Genomic DNA, 26425 nt, shown 5'->3' on the forward strand with positions numbered 1-26425 from the left:
CTGTAGACTCAATCCAAATTGTTTTCTTTGTAACATGAAATGCTCTGTAATTCTGAGCTTTTTAATGTACCGACTTCTGTTATTATGTGAATCTTGCTTTCATCCTGTCAGGTTTATGTTATACCACTCAGAGTGGTATGGGTTTTGGAGGTTGTGGGCTGGTGGGAAGGAGAGTGGGTGATAGTAGGAGTTAAAGTGACTCAGTTGGGAGGTAGCCTGAATGGATCCATGGCATTTGAACAGAATCAATAATTCAGTATTTGGTCACTTAGAACGACCCAAGAGGCCCTAAAAACAGCAACTGGAAACATGACGCCACTTTACACTGTCCAGGCTATTGACAGTTTGTTTTATTGTAACATGATAGCTTACAGCTGGAACTGCATTAACCATTAAGTCAGCACTTACCCTGAGTTGTTTGCATGATAGATGGTTTGAATCCAATCAGTAAAAGTGGTTTTAAAGCAGATAAGGAAAAACACATGGCATATTAAAGTGGCAGATCAGTGTTTCAAGGTGTTGATCAGTGATTTACTTCTTTACCTGTGAGATAGGAATGGGGTAAGGGCCTGGGAGGTTCTCCTGAAGTCTCACAGGGTCAGGTGATGCCCAGGTGTTTCCTGTCACCTCAACAGTGATGATGCCAGTGGTGAAGAAAGCATTCACCTTCCCTGCCATGTCCTTCACCATCACTGAGAGTTTATAACGGCCACACATCTCAGGGTCCAAAGTGGAGGCTCCTGGAGGTACCAGAGGGGCAAATGATTTAATAAAAAACTATTTTTCAATAGTCATTTCACTTTCATTTTATATTGTCTGTGTGCATAAAAAGTCATGTGAAAGGAATATTAATTTTAAGGACAACCAAAAGAGGAAACAATGCATTCAAAGGTCATATGGTAATATGATGACTCATAGAACCACAAAACCCCTCACAGCTGATGTCCGTTATTTCTCCTCAGAGTTAGTGCTGCATTCATCACCAGATTCTGAACTTTTTGCAGAAATAGAAAAAGGAAAATCAAAATCATCCCACAAAATCATCTCCAGAATGAAAACAGGGAAGGAAATAAAGGAAGTGATTGTCAATCTTCCAGGTTTTTTTTTTTTTTTTTTGAAAACTAGCAGTGGCAGTTTGGGCAGGAGAGTGGTCAATGAGCGTTTAAGTCTTTTAACTCCTGCTAAACTGAAATGAAGGACAGTAGCAGAGCTATGGAAAAACATACAGGACTTAACTGCATCAGGGATCTACTACATTTGTGTGATAATGTGTTTGTGAAGTATGTGCATTAGCTGAAAAGATGGGTTGTTGACCAACAGCATCACTTTTCTATGAAATTTAAGCACATGCTGTAAAACAAAATGTTGAGTCACTCAGTCTCAAAAGAGATACTGTATGTCTGCTCTCCATATGTCATGTTTGGCTTGCTGAAAATGAACATAATACACAGTGCCCTTAAATGTATTCACCCCCTTGGTTGTTTCACACTTTCACTGATTTTATAAATCAATCATAGTCAATATAACTTTTTGGGATTTTTTTTTTTTTTTTACAAAAAAACCCTCTTTAATGTCAAAGTGAAAATAGATCTCTACAAAGTAATGCTGATTAAATAAACATACAGTATGTAATGTAACATATAAACATCTGCCTCAATCAGTCCATCCTTACAAACTGAGAGACCCTGCAAGGAGACTAGTGAGGGAGGCCACCAAGACACCTATGACTACTCTGAATGAGTTCTGTCTTCAGCAGCTGGTACAGGAGAGACTTTGCATACAACAGTTGTCATGGTTCTTCAGCAGTCAAAGCTTCATGGGAGAGTGGCGTGTTGGAGAAAACGTATTTAATCAAGTAGTGTTCACCAAAAGGCACATGGGAGACTCCATGGCCAAATAGAAAGAGGTTCTTTGGACTGATGAGACCAAAAATGTTGCTTTTTGGCCATCAGACAAGATGTTGTGTTTGGTAGACACCAAACACTGCACATCACCACAAACACATTATCACCATTGTGAAGCATGGTGCTGGCAGCATCTTGCTGTGGGGATGCTTCTGAGCAGCCAGCCCAGGAAAGTTTGTTAAGGTAGAGGGTAGAATGTATACAGCAAAATATAGGAAAATCCTGGAGTCTTCAGTACGCAACTACAGCTTGAGAGAAGAATTATTGTCTAATGAGACAACAACCCTAGCATAAAGTGAAAGCTACACAGAAATGGTTTCAAGACAACAGGGTGAAAGTTCTTAAACTGGCATAGCCTGTCATTACCTGTCATAGCCGGTGTTTGGGAAAGGGCAGAGCCTTCAAAAAAAAACACTTGGAGGGTGACTGGATGAACGTTCTGTCTGTCACATCTTTAAGGGCCAATCAGAGCAACAAAAGACGTAGCCGCTGGCGAGCTGCGCCCCTACAGAGGCGTAAACTTTATAGAGAACTGCATAATGTGAACCATGGCACCTGTAGATATGTCAGTACAGGACATGTACATGACGCTGATTGGTCCTGTCACTTTCTAACTGGGCCCAAACAGTTCAGACGGGGAGCTTTGCAAGATGGATTCGCCAGTGAGAAACACGGAAACGGGTGTGTGTGTATCCATCTGCTTTGTAAGTTTAGAATGTTCAGGAGTGGCCGAGTCAAAGTCTTATAGAGGATTTGTGGCTGTACTTGAAAAGGGCTGTTTAAGCCTGATCCCTGTACAACCTGAGAGAACATGAGCAGTTTTGCAAAAAGGATAGAGTAAAATTGCAGTTTCCAGATGTGCAGGCTGACTGAGACCTATCCACACAGACTCAGTGCTGTGATTGCAGCCAAAGGTGCATCTGCTAAACACTGACTTGGAGAGGGTGAATATTAAAGGTCACATATTTTACCCCTTTAAGACAAGTTTATATTGTTCTCAGAAGTCCCCAAAACATGCCTGTGAAGTTTGTTGCTGAAAAAATCCTCCAGTATTGGATTTTTGCATGTCTAAACAACCCCTGTTTCAGCCCTGCTCAGAACGAGCTGTTTCTGTGTCTGTGGCTTTAGAAGTTAATGAGCTGTCTGACTCTGCCCCTGACTACACCTCTCTCAGGAAATGGATGTGGGTTAGTGGAAGTGGCTCTCAGCTGACAGCTGAGAGGAGGATCACGAGGGGAGGGCAGAACTTTCTTCCAAGAGGGGCGGGCTAACTGATCCTGGGCGTGGTGCTAACTCCCCACATGACATCATGAGGGGAAAATCTGAGGACGGCTTGTTTCAACACACATTTTCTGAAAGGTTGGGGGGGTGTCTAATTCTTTTGGGGGCACATATTTTTTTTTTTTTAGAAAAGCCTGAAAAAGTCTATTTTGCATAATATGTCCCCTTCAGTGCAGTCATTTATATTACATTACATATTTTATTCAATTAACAATATTTTGCAGAAATCTATTTTGACTATGACATTAAACTGAGGTTTTTTTGTTGTTTTTTTTTTTTCAAAAAATTATATTGCCCATGATTGATTTATAAAATCAATAGGAAAGAAATATTTCTTATAGGCACTGTATATATAATAGGTCTGCTAAGTTAGGGTTTAATCCACTGATTCTATCACATTGTTTCATTTTATTAACTTAGAATGAGCATTTATTCATACAAAGAGAGGGTCCCCTCCATGGAGTACACCATCTTGGTTTTTAATCTTGCATGTTTAACATAACAGAAACACCATTTTTTAGATTCTGCCAGTTGCCACAATTAACACAGGAAGTGAATATAGCAATTTAGAATCTGACTGTCAAATGTTGCTAATATTCCCCAATTTTATACAGTGCGCCTTTAATTTCCCAGATAAAATTATCAAAAACAATCATTTTGATAAGGGTTCCTGTAAAGTTTTTATTTTCAGAAATGTGACCAGCATAACTAATATGAATAAACTTGTCAGGACTCGCAGTCAAACCATGTAATGAAAAGTTATTCTGAACATGTTTCAGACATTGTTGTGTTGCAGTGTCTTGTTATCTGCTGGCTGGGGTCAATTTATTGCAGGATGCTACTGGGCTGTATCTATCATTGTGGCAATGTTATTTAAAACAAATGGGAAATGAAAGCAAGACTTGTGGTTCAGTAAACAAGAAGCTTGTTCAAACGTGCAACATTTGAGGAAAAGTGTATGAGAGAAATTGCACAGCTTGTGTTCCCATATCAAAGGTCATGAAGTCGACTGTAAGAAAACCTTCCTTTGGGGACAAACCAAGTATCAGGTCTCCCAGATTTAAGAGACTGGGTGGAACTGACCTTCCTCTGTGAGTGAAACCTCTCCTGAGATGGAGTCGATGAAGAACATTTGACTGGAGGGGATCCTGGGTGTCTGCTCCAGGAGGCTGAAGCGCAGCTCAGCATGGGGAGTGTTACGGTCATCACGGTCCAGAGCCTGCACCTGCATGAATGGGATCCCTGAGGGACACAGGTGGTACAGAATCAAAAATATTGACCTCTGTTTCACAGAAGTCTCCCTACACAAAGCCAGAGCACATAAGCTCTTTCAATTTAGGCGGAGAAGGATGGATCATTGGCGGCATTGATCTAGAAGCACAAAACATACGCCACACCAGCAGGGTTGCCATGAAAAAGTATAGCCCCTTTCCTTACTTCTCTCTTTTTTAGCACATTTGTCACACTAAAATGTTTCAAAGGCTCATCTCACATTTGCTAAAAAAAACACTTAGATGATCCACGTGGCTTTGGGGAAAATATTCAGTTGACTGACCAGACAAAAGTTGAACTTTTTGGAAGCTGTGCATCCTGTTACACATGCAAGTCCACCTCTAAATGGTTTAAAAAGATAAAAACAAAGGTTTTGGAGAGGCCTAGTCCAAGTTCAGACTTAAATCTGATTTAGATTAGGAATGGGAATTGATCAGTTTCTATTGAGATTGATGCTATTATCAAATCTTTTTATTGATTCAATTCTTTATCATTTCCCTTGTCAAGTCCATTCGGTGAATTTTCCTTTTTTTGGAAGAAGTAGACTACAGTATATAGGTTTTCACTGTTAACAATTCAAATTTTATTGAGTTTCTTTCTCTTTGAACACTGAATAAGATGTATGCCCCATTCAGTGAGAGTCAGTGACAAGAACAATTCAATTACTAGCTATAATCAACAGTTAAGATAACAAAAAAACATAAATGTATGGGAGAAGAACATGCTAAAATATACAAAATTCCTCCAAAGCAATGTGAAGGACTCATTGCAAGTTATCACAAATATTTGCTTGCAGTTGTTGCCGCTGGCTGTGCCAAGGGTGGCACAGCCAGTTATTAGCTTTAGGGGGGCGATGACTTTTTTACATGAGGCCAGGTAGGTTTGGATGGCTTTTTTCCCTTGATAAAGTCATCATTTAAAAACTGCATTCTGAATTTGCTAAGGTTATCCTTGTCCAATATCAAAATTTGTGTGATGATCTGAAAGTGTGACAAATATGCAAAAAAAAAAAAAAAAACTTTAAGGGGAAATACTTTTCTCTACCCTTTATCACTGTACCAACATTTTTAGAGTGAAGTCATGAAAAATCCTTGATTCAACAAGACAAAAAACAAAACAAAACAAAACATAAAATTTAGTTTAATGCTACTTTGTTTTAAACTGTTTGGGAGTTGGACTTTAAGAGTAACCCTTTCAGAAAATAAGAACAAAGAAGACAAAACTGGACTGATTATGACTGATTTACACAGGTGTATTTCAGCCAATAATCTTATTCCAACTTATTCACTCCTCACAGATTTTACATATAGAATTTGAGGAGTGATAAGATAACAGTTAAAACCCCCAGTCGGAGCCAACAGGTGGATGCTGGGGTGAAGGGGGGGTTGAAGGCGAGAGCACAGTGCTTTCCAGGCAGCAGGCGATTGCAGCAGAGAAAGAGACTGGAAATCTTGCAGCTTAAATAGTTCACTAATTTAGGAGGATGTGAGTCATATGATTTGATTAAGATGCATGTTAGGTGTGACCCATTGCCCTCAAGATTATTGACAGAACTAACTTGCCGGCTTCTTTTCATATTTGGTGATATGTGGTACATGCACTAACAACTTTAACACTTTATTCAATTAGCCGCTAAAGGTGAGCAACTCAAATATGTAGTTTTATGTTCTTCACCTATGATATAAGTTTATACAGTGCATTCAGAAAGTATTCTGGCCCCCATCACTTTTTTGTTTTCCACATATTGCAGCCTGATGCTACAGTTTAAAAAAAGAAACATTTTTATTCTTATTAATCTACACTCAGTACCTCAATGACAAAGTGAAAAAACTAAAATAATTACACTGACATTAGTATTCAGAGCCTTTGCAACAACACTGTTATTTCAGCTCATGTTTCTCTCATTTGTTTGGATCTTTGTTGAGATGTTTCTACACCTTGATTGGAGTCCACCTGTGGTAAATTAAATTGACTGGACACATGGAGAGGCACACGACTCTAGACGACTATAGAAGGTCTCATAGCTGACAATGCATATCAGAGTAAAACCCAAGCCATGAGGTCGAAGGAACTGCTTGCAGAGCTCAGAGACAGAATTGATGCATGCCACAGATCGGGGGAAAAAAAATTCCGCTGCACTGAAAGTTCCCAGGAACACAGTGGCCTCCATAACTCTCAGCAAGTACTCTTCCAAGAGCTGGTCACCCGGCCAAACTGAGAAATCAGGGGAGAAGGGCCTTAGTAAGAGAAGTGACCTGGAACCTGACTGAGCTCCAGAGATCCTGTGATGGGATGAAGTTCCAGAAAGACAACCATCACTGCAGCCCTCCACTGATTTAGGCTTTATGGCAGAGTGGCTAGGTGGAAGCCTCTCCTCAGTGAAAAACATATGAAAGGCTTCTAGCCACATAAGCCAGATCAGTGGAGTGCTGCAGTGATGTCTATCCCCTCTGGAACTTTCCTCTAATATGCATTGTCAGCTGTGAGGCCTGAAGTCTTTCAACTGTAGCATCAGTTTGCAACCTGAGAAAAACACAAAAAAGGGAATGCTTTATTGTCCTTCTGTTCCAAAAACAGAGCAAATAAATTCATTCAAATTAAATAATCTTGGAGTTTTGTGAGCCGGTGCATGCAAAGCATAGTGACAGTCTGAAGAGGTCTTTTATAGTGCTATCATAAGGTACCTGAATCCAGTTTTCTGTGTCATTAAAAGCCATGTTAAGATTTGATGTCTTCTCAATGGTTTGCGCTAAATTGAATAAAGTTTTACATTCTGTGTAACCAGACTGACGATTTTTGCCCAGACTGTAAAATGTTGTTCAATAAGGTTCACATACCAGCTCAAACTTCTTTTACCTTTGAGAAGGCCGAGCTGCACGCTGCCTCTCATGCTCATCTCTAAAAAAGTGGGGACATTGTCGTTCTTGTCGATGACACACACTTCGACGTTGAAGCTCTGACGATGCACTGATGTTCTGAAGGCCACCTAAAAGTACACACACACCCAAACACAGCCTTAAAATAACCACTCTGCAATACACAAACCAATTTGTTTTTCCAACATGTGTTTTTATTGGAAAAGTGACTAATGGGAAATTGTTATTACGACTATAAATGATGTGGCACCACACAATATGCTACCTGCAGAGAGTAGGACGGTTGTTTTTCTCTGTCCAGTGGTTTCAGAGCATACAGAAACTGAGCGTCCACTCCAAATATCCCTTCATCGTCCCCTGTTACCACCAGATCACTGTAATTACCCGGCAGGCCGTGGAGCTGAACACAACAAGAGAAAATACATAAAACATCAGTTTGTTTTCCTGTTTGAAAGCCAGCCTTACATACAAACAATAAAGAGTGGGAGGACTGTAGCAGCATGGCAGTTACTGCTGCCATCTGTGATTTGTTTTCAACCTGTATTTAGCCACCAAGTCCATTTGAGATTCACTTAAACCACTCCAAACTAAGGACAACAAAATATTATTAAAACAGCACAAAATGAAGAACAGTTAAGACACACAGACTGTTTTTTTTTATACCGGCTGAGAATAAAATGAAGATTGTTACATGTGGAAGGCGGTGCTTTGAATACGACTCTGTATGTGATGACGAATGGGGGTATTGTATATATTTCTTAATTAGTCAAAAATTCCTGTAAAAAGACGAAAACTAACACTGACTCGCTCCACAGAACAAGTACTCTACAGTATGTGTTGCCAGGCTACTGCACCTGTATTGTTGTCTAAAAAGCTATTAAAAACACATCAGGGTGCAACACCATTGTGCTAGTTGACATGTTCTCTCATTATTACGGACACTGCCATTAACATGGGCATTTTATTTATCCCTCTAGGTTCAGCTGCAAAAAGAAAATGTTTTCAGCCATCATAGCTCATAGGACAGGTTATATTTAGCAGCTATTTCACCACAAATCATCAAAAATAAAACCATAATCTCTCTTTGATTTCTCTTGACTGTGTGTGCTTGCTATTTATGATCATTTTAATGTACAGAATAGAAAAATTGTGTTGATGATTTAACGTGTTATTAATCTTGATATCATAGTAAATGGTTAAACCCAGTGTCCTTTCAAGAATAAATAAAGTACACATAAAGTTATGAATGAATGAATGTGAATGTGTGGATGTCTGTGCAGTAATGGTTGCATATGGTCGAGTGCATGTATAATGCAGGGCGATGTGTGCACATGTACAAGTGATGGATGGATGTTTATGTGATTACACATATATGCTGCCATTTGTTTTATGTTTCAACATGTGAAAAGTACATGTGGATGCTATGTGTGCATCATGGGTGCTGTTTAAATGGTTAACACAATGTGATGTCTGCAGTAATGTTCTATTTTTATCAACTGATATATGTATTCCTGTTACATGTGGGTTTAGGCCTATATGTCATCATAAATACTGGGGCCTGTCAAATAATTACACATTTTAATTGCAATCAATCTCACGATTTCTGTAGTTAATGGCTATTAATCTCCCTTCTGCCACATTTGAAATTTCACCATTTTGCACTTAAAACTGTTTTGGATTAATTGAATTTAAACTAAGGGTAACTGAATTTGGATACTGACCTGCTTTTATTTTGAAATCAAATAATGAACTTTGGATAGATTATGACACAAACTTAACCACAGTCAAAGGAACTTGCTATGGATTTATAAAGAAATAAGGGACCAGAAAAAGGTGAAAAATTGATAACACAAAGTGCAGATGACCTTTGACTTGCCCACTGAGTTGTCTGTGACTTTTTTAAAGTGAAATGTGACATTTCAAGTAGCAGTGGTGTACTTATTTTACATCACTGTTGCTGCAGAAGCATGTCACAGTAGGTCAGCCAAAGTAATAGAAATATATACAATATATAAATAGAAACAAATGATGCACTGATGATAAACCTGATTAATCAACATCAATGCATTAACCTCCTGAGACCCTGCTTGTCTATATGAGAACAAGACATATTGGCTTTCCTACTACATGGTTAAAATTAATTTAGATAATTGTCCAGAATGTCAATTGAAGTAGAAGTGTTTTGCCTGAAATTTTGGGAGAATTTGCTATGAAATTTTCAGGAATTTCATGGAAATCTTCACCTGATTTGTTAGTATATTTTGGAGCATTTGGAAATTTTCAAGTATTCTTATGATTTTTTGAGAGATATGGTATGTTTGTTTTACTGGAGGATCCTATTGGAGGATTTGATAAGACGTTTTGGGGAAAATTCAGTTTACAATTTGTTGTTATTTTTGTGGAAATTTAGGAAATTTGTTTGTGCATTATCAGGCATTTTATACACATTTGGGAAATTTATTTGCACATTTTGGGGAATCTGACTGGAAATTTAAAAGGGTGTCCTTTGAAATCTTCATAAATATTCATACATTTCAAGTATTTTTTAATGTTCTGGGGAATTTTCCATCTTTTTCATGAAATTTTGAGGAAAAATATTTGCAGATATTTGGGAATTCATAGAAATTGGTAGGGTAATTTGCTTTGAAACGGCAATTTGCTTGAAATTTTTCAGGAATTTAAATGGAATTTTGGGAATTTTTATTGGCTTTATGATAAAGTTTCACTAAAATATTTGAGGAATTTTTGAAGAAATTTTTGTGTACTTTCATGGGATACTTTACAAATATACAGTGCTTAAATTTATTAGACCACCACCCAAAGTAAGGTTTATGCCATAGCTGCCCTAAATTAACAGCATTGGTAATTACCAAAATCATTTTTTATGTTTCTGCAATGGTTAATACACCAATATGTAGAAGCTCTTTAACCCAAATGATATTTTTAATGCTAAAATACAATTATTATTGTTATACATGAATTTTCACATTTACTGATTTACAAAAAAACTGAAAAAATAGGAAAGCACATTATTATTTCTCGATTAATATGTCAAATTATAGTTATTTACTTGCATTCCTGAAGAGAAAAAATTGCTTTAGTGGTTGAATGTTATGCTTGATTCATTTCTAACTTCTCAGAGAAGCCCAGTGAGCCGGCTCAAATTTGGGTATAAAAAGGCGAATTCAGTTTGAAATTCCTCATTCCTGTTCAAAATGGTAAAATGTGGAGAGCTCACTGAAAATGAAAGAGTCTGTGTTAAAGCACTTCATGATGCTGGATGGTCTCTGAGACAAATACGACAGGTGGTCTAATAAATTTGTTAAGCACTGTATATTTAAGAGTTTGCCAGATTTTTGGGTAATGTCTTTGAAATTTGGGGGTATTTGTATGGATTTTGGAAAAAACTTTTGGTGAAATTTTGCTAAAGCCTGGTGCTCACAAGTCTCTGTGATCCATCATCAAAATTAATCCACCATATCTCTCTTAGTGACTGACACCATTTCTTTCTGACTGAAGACCCTCAAAAACTGACCAAGTAGCTGACATACAGCCAAAACATGTGCTCTATATTCGATCCATTGATGTATTTTCTGCAGAAATAAGACTTCTAGGAGATTTGCGGACATCAGTTTTGGTCAAACTGAATTCCTGTTCAACGATTAGGTTGAACTTTTAGACTTATCAGGTCCTCTGATCCCAAATGAATGTATAAAACTAAAAATGCATTCCAGAACCACAGCTCAGGTCTTAGGCGGTTAATGCTGACAGCTCTAATATATAAAGTATGAGTATGTACATAGCTGGATGCAGCATATATTTATTCTACTGTGTAACTGTGAGGCTCTTACTTTGAAAGGCAGTAAAGGAAATCTTAAATGTAGTGGCTGCTATACAAGGGTGTTTTCTGGTGTTCACAGCCTCAAACCTTGTTCCATTTCTCATAAGAAAAAAAAACGTGGTTACTCGCCCACTGGCTACAGTTATTTCACTTTGAGGAAATTGTTATCTGTGAACGCACAGGACATTTCACAGTGGACTGCTTCAACAACTGGTGCATACAACGGGCTTTCCGTCTCGGCCTCGCTGACAGGGAGAGAGAAATTTTTTAGGACTTTAAAGGGTTTCAATAAAAATCCCTCTCTACTTTGTCTCCCGCCTGCCTTTAAAAAAGAAAAATTAAGCTCTAGAAATGTTGTTTTTTTTTTTTTTTACTTTAAATAGCACATTAGATGTGTATAAATCCACAGCAGAGAATAATCCCCAACAAAAACACTGTGAACTTTTGTTTGAATAAGATCTGCTAATACCACAGTGGCCAGCTGTTTTAGGATTTCACTGACCTGTTTAAAAATTAAATCTCATATCTGTGACCATTTTTAGGGTTTAAGATTTCCACAGGATTAGATGGGCTCAGAGATGAGCCACAGACAGATAAGGGAAGCTGAAAAGTAAGACGCAACAACATTCTTTTGATTTTAGTTTGGAATATGTTAAAAAAATATCTCACTATCACTAAAACTTAAATAATCACAGCGTTTAAAGCCAGCTGTTTTCATTTGGTGATAAAAACCGTTATAGACTTTTCTTGCCTGCACCTATTTTTAACTGCTCCCCTTGTCTTTTAAGACATTTGTTGAACACAAGAGACATAAGGTATAAAGCTATATTTCCTTTTTTTTGCCACTGCCCTTGCCTCATCTATGCTGACCAAATTATAGTCATTTGGATTCGAAGTGCATTGCCTTGGTTACAGAGTACACAATAATCACAATGTGCACGAATGTCCTTTTAAAGGAAAAAGTATCTGAAGATCCCAGCATCTTCATTTAAAGGGCATTTGGATGCTTACACACAAGATGAGTAAGATCTTTGCTCTTTTGTTCTTTGTTAGATTTTTTACTTAATTAATCATCAAGAAAGCATATAGAAGAACACAGAAGTGCAGCTCTGATCATGAAGTGCTTTTACCTTGAACAAATCTCACTCCTGCAATTATGATGCCCTCTCCATCTACTAAGAGCTGTTATTATCAAACACCCCCATTCTGTCCATTAACATGCTATTTCAAGTGATAATGACACAAAGAACGAAAATATGACTATGTGTCATACAAGATGTGATGACGTCACAATGCAACCAATCAAGGAGCCACATACTCGTTCACAATCCAGAGGATGTCAGAGTGGCATGCATGAACAAAGCTGCCTGCATCAGTGCAAGGCCAATTATAGTGTAGCGATGACGACAGCGTGCTCATACATCTTCAGCCTAAAGAGCAGATGGTAAAGAGCTATGCAGTCCTGGCTCTCAATATGGATTTATTTTCTGACAGTTAAGCTGAAGGACCAACATGCTGAACACACTGCAGATGTTTTCATACAACATGTAACTTCAGCACTGAGGATGTCTTTGTTAATTCCACACTACACACAAGAAGAAGACCTTTATAACGGTTATATGTGCTTACATATAACAGAAAACATTTTTTTCTTTGTTTTTTTAGAAAAAGTATCTTTTGTTTGGAATGCATTTTAAGTTCCTCCAACATATTTGGGATGTGTAGGACCTGATAAGGAAGTACTTTTTACCAAAAATGATGTCTAAGGACAATAGGTTCATCTTACTGCACAAGACAAAATCAATATTTTTTACTTGTAGGGAGTAATTTTCATGAAGAATACGTTTTTAAAGTCCCTAAAATTTCCAAGACATTACCAAAAGTGTATGTGAAATTTCTTAAACATTCGTTTTTTTAAATAAAATTTCCTCAAGCACTCCACAGAAATTTCAGTAAAACCCCAAAATAATCCATTAAAATTTTTGAAAATTATCCTTCAAATTCCTTCAAAATATCAAAGCAAATTCTATCTAAATTTACAAATAAATTCCTCTAAAATATCATGGCAAAATTATGGATATACTGAAATAGATATCCCAAATCATCCTAACAGATTGCTTAAAATGTCCAAATTCCCTAAAATTTACAAATAAATTCCCCTGGAACCATATAAAAAATATGAAATATTTCCTATCAAATTCCCCAAAATTTTCCAAAAATATCCACATAATATCATAGCAAATTTCATCCAAATTTACAAATAAATGTCTCCAAAATATCATGGCAAAATTATGAATATGCATAAACATATTTCACAAATCATCAAAACAGAATGCCAAAAATTTCCAATCAAATCCACCAAAATTCATGAATAAATTCCCCCAAAAATACCATGAAAAAAATTATGGAACATTTCAAACATATTCCCCAAAACATCCAATCAGATTGCCCAAAATTTCCAATAAAACTCACCAAAAATGCCACAGAAAAAACATTAAAAATGTTTAATAAATATTCCCCAAAACATCCTAAAAAATTCCATAAAATTTCAGATCAAATTCTGAAATATTTACAAATTAGTTCCCTAATTTTCAAATAAAAGACCTTACACTTTTCAATGTACACGCCCCTTGAAATAAAAAAGCAAAATTAAAGCAAATACTCAGAATATACAAACATATCCCAAATAATGTTCACTTACACCTAGATTGAAATTTAAGACAATAACCTCAAAAATATACTTGCAGTATTTATCAGTAGGTGGTAGGAAGCCAAAATTAATGTTCTCATATGTACCTGCAGGGTCTGAGGAGGCTAAAGGAATAAAACTCCTACTCTACTGTTAAATTTCGAAGGTTTCCAGTTGTGTTTACTCGCTCTGAACATTATTTAGTCAAAAACAGTGCATTTCTAAGAATCGCACATCTTATCAAAATACTACAGATGAATTAGAGTACTTCTCACATTAAACTGAACTGAAGTGCCTTACCTTGGCTAGATACCATGGGAAAATACCATCGTAGTTTTCCGGGACACCAATTTTAACGTTTGTGCCGAAACATGTGGGTGCAAATGTGCAAAATATCACAAACTGAAAAAGAAAAATTACACACACATCAGTGAGACAGTAAACCAAATGGATTTCGTTGTAGATGTTAAAAGGAATGAAAAGGTCTTACTATAATAACTGTGGTGAGCATTGGCGTAGGAGCTTCTCTGTCAGCCATGAGTCCCTGTAAAATGTGGCACATTTTAAACCACATGTCCTCAGACTAACAGTCAAAACAATTTCTACTTTGTTACTCATTCACCACCGTGGAATTCTTTCATACAGATTTCAGTTTTACATATCCAACACTGAGCACTTTGACCACCTTCAATGCCATTAAGGCAACATCTGTGGCTTTAGCTAGACCTAAATAACAGTCCAGAGTGCAACTACTCCAAAAAAGTGTCTAAAATTTCACAACATAGTTTGGATTAACAATCCCAACAAAACAGCATATAAAGACAAAAACTAAAGCTAAGGCTTAATATGTCAAGCAGTCTCACATCTTAAACTCTTCTTCCATTTAAGACAAAAGTTTTTGAGTCTTACCTTCTCCAAATGAACCGTGTGCTCCCTCTGAGAGGTGTGAGAGGAGTTTAAATTGGGTGGAAAAATTGCGTTCTTGTACTCCTTTGGTGGATTAATGGTTAACGCTCTCGGATAAACATGCTTAACTACCTTGTTTCCTGCCTGTAAAACCAATGGCCAGTGAGGTTCCATTCCACTGATACCATCAAATGAATATTCATGCAGATGTAAATCACCTCAACAGCATCTGTTAAGTTTTTTTCTGTCCCATTCTGTCAAACACTTTGCTTCAGGAAAAACCACAGGGAAGATTTTGTTTTAACATTTTATTGAAAAAGGAAATCAACGTAAACAAAGAATTTCCAACTCATTTCAAAGTTCACGAGACTAAAATAACTTATTGCTTTACTCATACATTCACAACCTGGATTCCATTTTTTATAGAAAAACAGAAGTTTTCTTTCATTTTTTGACTAGTCCTCAGTAACTTGGCTGAGGCACGAACCTGCGTACCACGCTTCAAGTAATCATGACTCCAAATGGCCTAGCACTGTGATGTTTACTGCATCTTTTAGGATAATGAGATGTATGTTATGCATGTTATAGTATGTACATCAATCCCCTCTGATAGAGGGGCTAAAACAATGACCCAACAGCAAGGCAACTCATTAGAAAAAAAACAAGCCTTTGTGGATTTACAAATCCACAGCAACAGCAACAGCAACATTTTTAAGGCGGACAATAAAATAAAATAATATCAAATTAAATAATGATGACTGCAAAGCATCATGCAGGTTATCACCATTATAACGGTAATGATACAATTCTTATCAAGTCCTCTCTTTTCTTTTGGTAGGTGTCTAAAAAATAAAAAATATATTCCTGTACAGCTCTATTAGTCCTTTAGGGTTAGTGTTAAAACACACACACAGCGTCTGGTCTTTAGAGGCCAAAGAAAAAAAATTGTCCATCTGTCCCAGTCTCTTCCTCAGAGAACCGTAAGGTCATGGCAGGACTTTGATTTCTGCCTGAAAGCCATCTTCTTGTTCTTGCGTGCGACCATGCGGCCCAGAAACCGTTTGGCCTTCTTGCCGATGCTCTCTCTGCGTCTGCAGTTGGCCATACGACGTGCATTCTCCTCCTTGCTGTCTTTCCTCAAGCGAATCTGTCTGACAATGCCCTCGAATAGATCCTGAACGTTGTGATGGAGTGAGGCAGAGGTCTCGATGAACTTGCAGTCAAAGACGACGGCGCAGGCACTTCCCTCTGCAACACAGAGAGAGAAAGGAAAATTAGCAATTTGGATTGAAATGGATCAAGAAAAACTGAGTCAATTAAGGTGTCAAAATTAAAATGGAAACCCTATCCAACAGAAAGTAAGTAAGAATAGTTTTACATTTTTTCATATAGCTCCAGTTTGCAGAGCAATCTGAACCAAGACCTGCCCTGAGCTTGAGCAATTAATGTTGGAGAGGGGGGTGGGGGTGGGGGAGGGGCTACTCAAGCTGAACCATCAATGTCAGATTTGAACATGTAATGACTCAAACATCGCTTTTAGGCTCAAATTATAGATATTAAAGACACTACACTGCCTTTCAGTTTTAACATTAATCAACTATCTATGGAAGTAAGCTTAACGTGTTGACTTACCATCTACAGACACCTCTCTGGACCGCACCAGGTCACTCTTATTGCCCACAAGGATTATGGGAATGTTCTCTGACTGCCTGGCCCGGCGTAGCTGAATCCGCAGCTCTGAGGCCTTCTCGAAGCTCGATTTGTCTGTCACTGAATACACAATAATGTAGGCGTCCCCCATCCTCATGCACTGTTCTTTCAGCCACTGGCTGTTATCCTGCAGGAGAGACACAAATTTAGCATCAGACATCAAATCAGATGTTTCGTACTCATTTTACATCCATGAATCAGTGTCGCATGAAAGGACTCACCTGTTCCCAGATGTCGTACAGCATGATTGATGCCTCTTCTTCATCTACAAGGATACATCTGTCATAAGTGTTTCCTGAAGAGAAAAATAAAAATGTTATGTTACGATGACAGAAAGGAGTAAAGCATCTTTTTTTCTGAACTGCCATGTTTGTTGTTGTTTGTTTCCCACACTGATTTTGGCATGTTTTTGCCTTTTTGTAGTCTGTTAGAAAGCCATCAGCAGCCTTTTTCTCCCTTCAGATAAAGCGACTGTAATTTTTTCTGATAGCTGTAGTACTGAGTGCAGAGCTGGTACCTCTCTGCAGATGGAAATAGCAATAATCAATGCATGTACTCTCCTGCGTGCAATGATAAGAACCCTGTTTGCTTTTCTATTCCATCAGATGTACTTTATAGATTGTCAATTTATCTTTTGTTCTCACGCACTAATATGAGACTTAGTAAGGCTGCAATAGCTTCCATATCATATATAAGATACCTTTTCAAATATGTTTTATTTCTGGAGTCATACTATGCTTAAAGGTTAAGAAAAAGAGGCAAGTTGACATACAATGCCCAATATTTCAGATCTGAACCTCATCATTTAACAGTAAGGCAATAAAAATGTGCATTTTTAAAGATGATTTCATTAACCTCTGACATCCCTAATTATCACATGCATCTTAAATGAATATATTGAGTGTGGACGTGGGTTGCTAGTGTTGATGACTCATCCTCCTCGGCATCACCATTTACCTGGTTCATCGCAGTCGTGACCAGCATCCTCAACTCCTCCAAAGACGCGTGCCAGGCTGGACTTGCCGACTCCGTGCTCCCCAAGGAGAACCACCTTGTACACCTGGGACTCCGCCTCGCTGCCGGTGGAGATGACAGAGTCAGAGGAGTCGGACGCGCAGCTGCCTCGGTGCTGCTCGGTGGGGGAGTAGGACGTGCAGCGCAGGAGGTTGGACAGCTCGTCCGTCTGACCAGTCTGTGGCATCGTGGCGCGCAGGTCCCGGTCGTCCACGGGCATGCTTCTCCGGTGTAGGTTCGGTAGATTCATGGGGAACGGCATGCTTCCTCTTCTCTTGTCCATGTTTCGCAATTTGTCACCTTTGTTCAAAGTCATTGTGCTTCTAGTGAGGGTCTGTGGATAGATGGGACATGCGTAAATTTGGGAACCAATGTAAAAAACGCGTAAAGTCTGAATGTATTCCACAAAAATACTCCAATGAAAACGATTATCAGTGCAAATCACGTTTTAGAATTAAAACATAAGCGTACAGACTGACATTAAAATCATTTTATCCCGAAGTGCTGACCTGACCTGACCACAAGTTAACAAAATAAAAGCACAAAATTTAAAGCGTAAAAAGTCTCCTCAGTAAAAACTTACTCGTCTGTGGGAATAAAATCCAACGAAGGCAATCCAATCGGCTAATCCTCAGATTCAATCGTAGTCGTAGCTGAAAAAGCGCTTTTGCTCAAGTCTGACCACAGCCACTGCTCGCTCTGTCTATTTATATGGGACTGAGAGTGACGTCGGCAGGGATTCGCCCCAGAGAATCACGTCTCCGTTTATAATAGTGGTGCGTAAGGGTAACATCACACAGAGGAGGGGGTGTATGACTGGAAGGGCTGAGGAATCTCCCTTCCGCATCGCCAAATGGAGCGTGTACCTCTGCGTGGGCAGCCAGAGAGATGAATCCTTGAAGAGGGAAAGCCCACTTAAAGCTAGCGTGATATAAATATTTAATATGAATATATAAGACACATTTAGAGACGGTCAAAGGGCATCCGTTTGATGCAGGATGTGAAGGAGAATGGGGGCGTAATGCAAAGACCAGATGGAAGCTTGGTGAGATGACTGCCCTGCAAGACCTCAATGTCAGTGTCAAGATAGAGTGGATGTCTTTGGTAGAATCAAACAAAATAAAGGTGATTTGATTTAACGTGGACAGCATGACCATATTAAACAGACTTAAAAGGAAAAGCAGTATGACCTGCTTTGTTGCTGATTCTGCTGATCACTGTCACATAAAGAGTTTATTTAAAGCATCATAACAGAACAATGACATTTTGGAAGTAAAACACATCAGAGTTCTTCACAATTTCACTCATAGTTCAATCAGTTAGCAGCAGGCATCTTACTGAAACCAGGACCCACAAAACCACTATTCCTGTAAACACAAGGTGATCCAAACCTGGCTTTTAGGCCTCCTAGTAACATCTTAGTTTACTGATCCATGCAGTTGTAGAATAATAAAAAGTGCATTCATTTTATTATTTAGACTTTAGCCTTCAAAATACTAAGAAATACCAAGCCAGCCTCTATTTTACTGTTGCATTATTTTATGTCTCTTCTAGCATTTTACAGGCATTTTCACACACAGTATACACCTAGCACTCAGTAGTGCTCTGCATGCAGATGTTGATTTTTGTTCATGTCCCTGAATCCAGATAGTGTGCTGCTGCCACCATGTGGCTTCTTGTCAGACATTACAGTTGGTTCTAATGAACTTATTTGTCCTCAAAGTTGTCATTTGTGCTTTTTATTTATAAAGGAAGGGTGGATGGATCAGCATGGAAATGAGGAAAAAATTATGTGTATCAAAGCTACAAAGTCTCCCCTTGTTTCTTCACTGAACTGAAACATATGACAATTTTACCAGTGTGTTTAATTTTACTTATTATTTAGCTAAGGCAACATTTCCTGCAGGAGGACTACATATTCTGCATGCTGGTGTTCATTCTCATACTTTGTTGCAAGCGCTCATCACCAGGCCACATCTATCCAAATGCACCAGCGTTAATTTCATCGACTTAAGCTATGACTAAAAATGTTAGTCTCTATTTCTTAATGAGGAAGATTAGCTAAAAATGATCTTTGATGACTAAAACTCAGGAAAAGTAAAGAAGTAAAGAAGCCTGAACAAGACTTAAATGCAATTTAGTTTTCGGCGGACATTCAGGATCAGATTTTCCTCGCAGTGGGTGAATCTTTCAAAATGCAATGTATATGTAGCTCTTTTATCATTCAGCTGTAGAAAGCAGAGATCAAGTTTTTAAAATCATAAATTTACAACATTGTAAAGTCAAAAATTTACAAGAAACTAAACTGGAAACAGTGGCTGGATAGTCAACTTTTTGACTTTACAAAGTTTTGGTTTACATACATATGTGGCTTTTAAAGTGATAAAATATTCTTGTGAATAAATGACTTTTAAGCTTGAGATTTTTAAGTTATTTAGTTTAAAATTAACAGATACCCTTGTTTTTTTCTAGGGTGGCCGTTATACACTGTCATAATGTAGATAGTTTCTACATACATTTTTTTTTTTCAAGAACAAGCGTCTATAGGCCTGTTATGTTTGGATTAAAACTGATGTTTTATTTTTCTAACTGGGACCTGGGGGTAGCTTTTTCTTGGAAGTCAGTCAGGGAGGCCCTTAGGAAAAAAAGGTTGGGAACCACTGATGTGCACTATCATCATTTGGTACCAGAGGCTAGAGAATAAATATTTTTACCAAAAGTAAAGACTAAAATGTGTGCACCTTTAATTGACCAAAACTGGACAAAACATTTTTAAGTTTTTGTCAACTAGACTTTAACTATAAAGGGTGCAAATGACTAAATGTGATCAAAACTAATAGGCATTTAATTTAAAAACAAAAACTAAGACTAAAATGAAAAATAGCTGTCAGAATTAACATTGAAATGCAGCGCTCCCCTTCTCATTATTAGCCTATCATGTCACTACAGTTATTTCTAAATGTGGCTTTCTCCTTCACCTGTTCATTCATGCCATCACTGCATGTTACCCTCCATCATTACCAAGTCTCTGAGTTCCATCCATCACCATCTTCATCCCAGCCTCAGACAACATCTTCAGCTGTCATCCAGTCAACTGTAGTCTTTGCAGTTTGATCAGCTTTTTCATCTCATCAGCCTCAACAGACATCACCAGCCTCAGATGATGCTCAGGGCAGACACACCTTACTCAGCCTATGTCCCTGTTGAGGCTGAGTACCAAAGACTGAAGCCAACCAGGCACACTCACATTCACAACTACGAACAATTTACAGTCACCAACTACTCTAAGAAGCATGTCTTTGGTGGTGGGAGGAAGCCAGAGTGCCTGGGGAGAGATACCACAGATGCACAGGGAGAACATGCAAACTCTTCTAAAAGGCATTTCACTGATTAGCATTCTCATTTATTTTTCAGGAGTGGCTAAAGTTGTGCATGGAAGCTAAAAACACAAGTTCAGATTTGACAGAACGACACAGACTTATGTTCACTACCAAATTAAAAGCCTAACTATGATGAGACAGTAAGACATTTAGATTGGACATCACATGGCAGAGGAAATAAAAGTTGAAATAATCTCACAAAAATGCCCCAAAAGGCAGAATTACATTAGACCTGACACATTTCCATAAGAATAACATATGCGATTTAAACTAAGCATAAAAAAAACTAACTCAGAAAAACAAACATTTTTAGATTAATATAAAAATTGAAATTGCAAAATGTAATACCTTTTTAATACCCTTTTAAATTTTTCAAAAAATTGATTTATCAGCTTTTATTACTCTAAGACCCGACAGATACACTGTAATCATACTTGGGAGATTAAAAATCTCATTATTAGTTATTTTAAAGACAAAACGTAAAAAAAACTTTAGTTTTTTAACCCATCTACGTAAGACGACATTCTGACAGAAAGTGATTTTGTTTCTCTTCTATTGGAAACTGAACATGCCGTACTGACATGAAGGACACTGAATGGACAACTGCTCCCTCTCATGGTCATAAAAAGAAGAACACTTCATCATTAAACCGGAAGTCAAACCTTTAGCGTGACACTGCGCATGCGCATGCTTCTCGTGTCTTCGACCTCTACTACAAACCGGTAAGAGCTAACCTCCTCTATCACAAACTGTGTTTGAGTTAGATAAATAATTGTGACACGTCCGTGTAAGTGCTTGCCTTTGTAGCTTTATGGACTACAGCTCTATTCAGCTTGTTTGAATTTTCAACTAGCTTGTTTTATCGACATTGTTCCGTTTGTTGCTAATCTTGACCTTAGTTGTGTGTGTCCAGTATGCACACGTTGTACTTTCTTATTTGGCTATACATAAACAGAGATATAAAACTGCAACTTATTGTTGTTGTGTTTTATGTGTTGTTTTCTACCGACAGCAGACTCTGAAATATCGTCAGCTAATCAGGTTGACCTGACCATTACGTCCCTTCATAATGTATGCCTGTGCTAAGTTCGTCTCCACGCCCTCTCTGGTAAGTCTGTATAAATGAATGGTGCTGGTGCTTGCATGTACTTTTTAAGTGTTCCTACATTTTGATGGGGAAAGACTTCAAGTTTGCCACAGTCTTAAATGTGTGCTCAAGTCTAAACAGCAGTAATGTGGCCTGCAAACACTGGCACTCAAGTTTGTAAAGTTAGCAGTCTTTGACCCACTGCTAAAGTCAGCCAGTGCTCTCACCTGCAAGGACGTCCCTCTTTTGCGCACTGTCAAGCAAAAACTCGTTTGTTTGCTGCTTCTATGCTCATCTTAATCAATGTCATCTGAATGTAAAGTATTTACCAGAAAGTTATTTGAGAAGCACATACATGCATGTACAGAGCTGATGTTATTAAAGTTCTAGATTTATGCTTCACTGTTGTCTCCCCTGAATATATGCATCCTGAGCAAAACTTGCTTCTCTAAATATATATACTTTTGTTTTTTTGTTTCATGGTACAGGTCCGTGCTGGATCACGGGTTCTGTACAGACCGCTCTCTGCAGCAGTAGTCTCAGATGCCAGGAAAGCAGAGGTAAGCTGCCATTTGTAACAAGAATATTAACTGATTTAAAGTTTGAGATAACATGCAGAAAAGAGGCATCTTAAGCGATCATAGCTCCATTAATGTACAATCTCTCATTACTTTTAGACAGTATTTTATAACTTTTTAGTGCAACAGCAAATTAAGTGATTTAATTTCACATTAAATTTGTCATGTCTCCAAAAAATAAACAATAAGACTGGTAGGGTGAGGTTTTTAAATAGAGAATATAGAGCAGAACAATTTGGGAAAACTGTATTTTTATGTTATAACCAATACAATACTAGATTAAACTGAGACGGGACATTTCTGAAAACAATATGCAATTGCAGGTATTTTGATTTATATTGCAAATTGGATTTGCAGAGAGAACGATCGTTTTGTCGTTCTCAGATTGCTCAAGAAAAGCATACAAAAAAATAAGGAAAGTAGGATTTCTTTAAAACTATTCTAAAAGAACTGAAACTCACATTTTTGGATGATGTGTAGAGCAATGAGCATAATGTCTTTTCTGCAAAAAAAGTATTAAACTAAAAAAACTATTAAATTACCTTCTGCAATTTGAAAAGTTCAGTAGGCTACATTGCGATTTAATCAAAATGTGTTGTTAATTGCACAGCCCTAAGAAATCCATGCAAGCACAAATAGTAGAGCATTGGTTCCTAGCCCTTAATCCCTGGAGCACCCCTACTCATGTCTAAGAAAAGCTGAGCTCTCTCAGGACTTGTATGGGGGGAAAAGGTGCATTTCTCTCAAAACTTAACATCAATTTCAAATTTTTTTTAAATTGATAAAATCTCAGCAGGTTTAGCCTACAGAGATTTGTTCTACACAAAAAAACCTTTCTTTAACCCAGTAAGTGTTTCATCATGTTTTTAGTAATATCGAAATTTTGACAACCTCAGAGAAGATAAGGACTTGCAACCCCTGAGGGTCCTAGACCCTTGAATGGGAACAGTGCAGTACAGAATCAGCAAAGCAATATGACCTACTATCTACACAGAATGTTTTAACCTCATAGCTACTATATGTAATCTAGGGAAAAGTGCACTGACTGTACCCATACTACATTTTTGTAGGTTAAACCTCAGCAGCTAAGGAGGAAACAACTGACTTAGACTGGCAGGCAATACAATACAATACTCGCATGAACCCTGATGTATGATTGTAATAAATTAAAGGACTAAACACTCAGAACTAAGTTTTAAAAAAAAAAAATACTCCCAAATACAGCATAAACTGTTTAAGGTCACAGTGTGATTTTTTTCTGTACTAACCTCATCTTAACGGCTGTATTTCAGACTGCCTCCCTTCTGGCACCACAGAGTGTCATGGCCCCCCAGCAGCAGTTGGCAGTGCGAGCTTTCCAGACCAGCGCCGTAAGCCGTGACATTGACACCGCTGCAAAGTTCATTGGAGCAGGAGCTGCCACTGTGGGAGTGGCTGGATCTGGGGCTGGAATCGGAACCGTGTTCGGTAGCCTTATTATTGGATATGCCAGGTAAGTTTTACTAAGAAATCTGGTTACTTTCAAACATTTCTGCCAAGGTTTAAAATGTAGCATTATGTTGATCTGCATTGTAACTTAAAAAGCAAATAGTTTAAAGTTTGTCCTGTCTTTGATTTTAACAGCCTGGGTGGTTATATCTTATTTCAAACAGTAGCTTCTGGTTTATTATGGCACACTCTATTCTGAATATTAGATGGCAAAAACTCAAATATAACTTTAAGTGACAAAGGTGATGATGGCTTTGAATGTTTAACAAATTCCACAAATTCCACTTAATGTCTTGCCATTATTGACAAATCAAATATATCAAGTTAATACTTAGAAAACATTGTGTTTATATGCTTATTGAAATGTCATTATAATTGTACTTTAATCACCATAAACCTCCAATTTGTCTCATCTGCCCATCTCTTTCTCAACAGGAACCCATCTCTGAAGCAGCAGCTCTTCTCCTATGCCATCTTGGGCTTCGCTCTGTCTGAAGCTATGGGTCTTTTCTGTCTGATGGTTGCATTCCTTATCCTGTTTGCCATGTAAACCAGGCAGGCCTTTACAAAAGGAGAGTTTGTAAAGAGACACGTGGTAATAGGAATTAGCTGTCTGAGATGCCCTTGAATGATAGGATAATGTCAACATATTGTGATGCTTATTCTTGTTCACTGGAATCTCTCAAAAGATTGTGAATCCACAGATGTATGGAACTCTGGCAAAACCAAAATCATTTTAAATGATGGTTTTGCCATTATATTGTATATTTAATCAAATGTTTTTGTTAACAACTATTGAAGTTACAACAACAGTAAAAAGTTAATTCTCCTCTGTGTGTTTGAGTATTTGTAAATGTATTTGTTTGTAATAATACGTTTGGGTTTATTCCTGCAGGGATATAGATTCAAAAAGGGGGTGGAGCTATTTCTACTGGTAGCTACATTACAGGAAAAGTACATCCAGCAATTGGTTCTGTTTTGGATGTTCATATCATTATCACAGGCTTGAGAGAAACAGGTAAACCAACAGCAGTTACAGTTTTAAGATTTAAAAATTAATGTAATGGTACACACATTTAACTTGAATTCTGAGGTTAACAAGTTCTAATGTTTATTTAATCAGCACTGGCTCACAGTGATCTCATTGTATAGAGACTGAAATATAGTTTATAGATTTCTGTGTTAACTTTCTTTGTCAAAAATGTTTTCCAACTGTCTTTTTTTTTTAACAAGTAAGACGAGACTAAGGCTAGCTAAAATAGGTCTTCGATAATAACTCACATTTTGGGTCAAGGAGACCAAGGAAGACTAATATGCCAGTGCTAGACTGTCAGACAAATAATGGTATTTCTCCATTGCGCTTATGAGCTGTTGAAACGCTAGCAAAAGAGAGTAGAGAAAGCATCCAAGGTATGCCATTTTTCATCAGTATATGTAAAAATGAACTGTTAAAACAATGTTTTTTTTTAGTTTTATTAATTTTAAGGGGTGAAAAAAGTACATAGCTATTGAACTCAAAAGCATGTGTTTGCGATTTCACATAATTAATGTTTTTCAGTTCCTCATCTTATGTATTTTTCAACAAATGCAAGCAATAAATCATTCTATATTATTACCAATAAAGTATTAGATGGATTAGACATAAATGGTTCTTTCCTGTAAGCCGGGCCTATATGTTAGGATGACATAACATGATGAATCAGTGTGAATTACATATCTTTATCTAGTTCAATCAAAGTAGTTAATTTATTGATTTGTTTAACTTCAAGCATTTTAGCAATCATTAAAACTAGACTGAACAATTCAGGAAAAAAATATTTTTTACTCATATTGCAGATGCACTGCTAAGTGTTGTATTTAAGGGAACGTCATTCTTATTTTAAAGCAGAAAAACATTAACAAAATAAGAAAAGTAGGAATTTAGCAAACTATTCTATAAAATTCAGTGTTTAATGTGCAGAGCATCTCTGCTGCAAAAAAAAATGTATAAAACTTTGACACATTTTTTTAAAAAGTGCAGCTTCTGTAGTTTAAAAATTGCATTAGTACGCGATTTAATCTTAACTTTGATTGTGCAGGCTTAGCTACTCAGGAGTTGTACAGTAAAATATGAATTTTACTTATTGGTAATGACAACATGAGAAAATTGATCTTAAAACTATTTTTTTTTCTCAGGTAAAGTCACTCTATAAAGTAAAACAACAGCTGTTTGGAGGTGTGATATAGAAAGCTATCACTGTATTGTACTCCAGTAAAAGTGCAGTTACTCCGGTTAAATCTTAATCACTGATTTCAAAATTTACTCAAGAAGTACATGTACCCGAAAAAACTACGCAGTTACAGTCATTTGAGTTTATGTAGTTAGTTGCTTACCAGTTTTCAGCGGTTCAAAACCAACG

At 37.4% G+C, this 26425-nt stretch overlaps 3 protein-coding genes across 6 annotated transcripts in view; 1 reads left to right on the forward strand and 2 right to left on the reverse strand.

The window, feature by feature from the left end:
- cdh16 (cadherin 16, KSP-cadherin) overlaps positions 1-14425 on the reverse strand; it is a 56563-nt gene extending 42138 nt beyond the window's left edge. Inside the window, exons 1-6 of the mRNA XM_041794440.1 lie at positions 14354-14425; positions 14164-14265; positions 7599-7733; positions 7314-7443; positions 4269-4427; positions 544-740 (exon numbers count right to left, since the gene is read on the reverse strand). Of these exons, the coding sequence (XP_041650374.1) occupies positions 544-740; positions 4269-4427; positions 7314-7443; positions 7599-7733; positions 14164-14265; positions 14354-14425 (795 nt within the window). The remainder of the gene's footprint in view (positions 1-543; positions 741-4268; positions 4428-7313; positions 7444-7598; positions 7734-14163; positions 14266-14353) is intronic.
- Positions 14426-15078: 653 nt separating this feature from the next.
- On the reverse strand, positions 15079-18171 carry rrad (Ras-related associated with diabetes). The gene is made up of 5 exons (XM_041794455.1): positions 18077-18171; positions 17437-17827; positions 16701-16774; positions 16402-16606; positions 15079-16017 (listed from the first exon to the last, which is right to left on the reverse strand). The coding sequence occupies exons 2-5, from the start codon at positions 17807-17809 to the stop codon at positions 15740-15742; spliced, it is 930 nt and encodes a 309-aa protein (XP_041650389.1). The 5' UTR covers positions 17810-17827; positions 18077-18171; the 3' UTR covers positions 15079-15739.
- Positions 18172-21524: 3353 nt separating this feature from the next.
- On the forward strand, positions 21525-24855 carry LOC121509472 (ATP synthase F(0) complex subunit C3, mitochondrial-like). 4 transcript variants are annotated; one of them, XM_041786893.1, is made up of 5 exons: positions 21525-21595; positions 21886-21981; positions 22449-22520; positions 23831-24030; positions 24462-24855. In XM_041786893.1, the coding sequence occupies exons 2-5, from the start codon at positions 21943-21945 to the stop codon at positions 24574-24576; spliced, it is 426 nt and encodes a 141-aa protein (XP_041642827.1). In that variant the 5' UTR covers positions 21525-21595; positions 21886-21942; the 3' UTR covers positions 24577-24855. The 4 variants fall into 4 exon arrangements, with proteins under 4 accessions (XP_041642827.1, XP_041642835.1, XP_041642850.1 ...); XM_041786901.1 differs by having other exon boundaries at positions 21531-21595; positions 21889-21981; XM_041786916.1 differs by lacking the exon at positions 21525-21595 and adding an exon at positions 21639-21660 and having other exon boundaries at positions 21889-21981.
- Positions 24856-26425: the final 1570 nt, after the last annotated feature.

The sequence above is a fragment of the Cheilinus undulatus genome, linkage group 1 (assembly GCF_018320785.1).
Source record: "Cheilinus undulatus linkage group 1, ASM1832078v1, whole genome shotgun sequence".
NCBI lineage: Eukaryota > Metazoa > Chordata > Actinopteri > Labriformes > Labridae > Cheilinus > Cheilinus undulatus.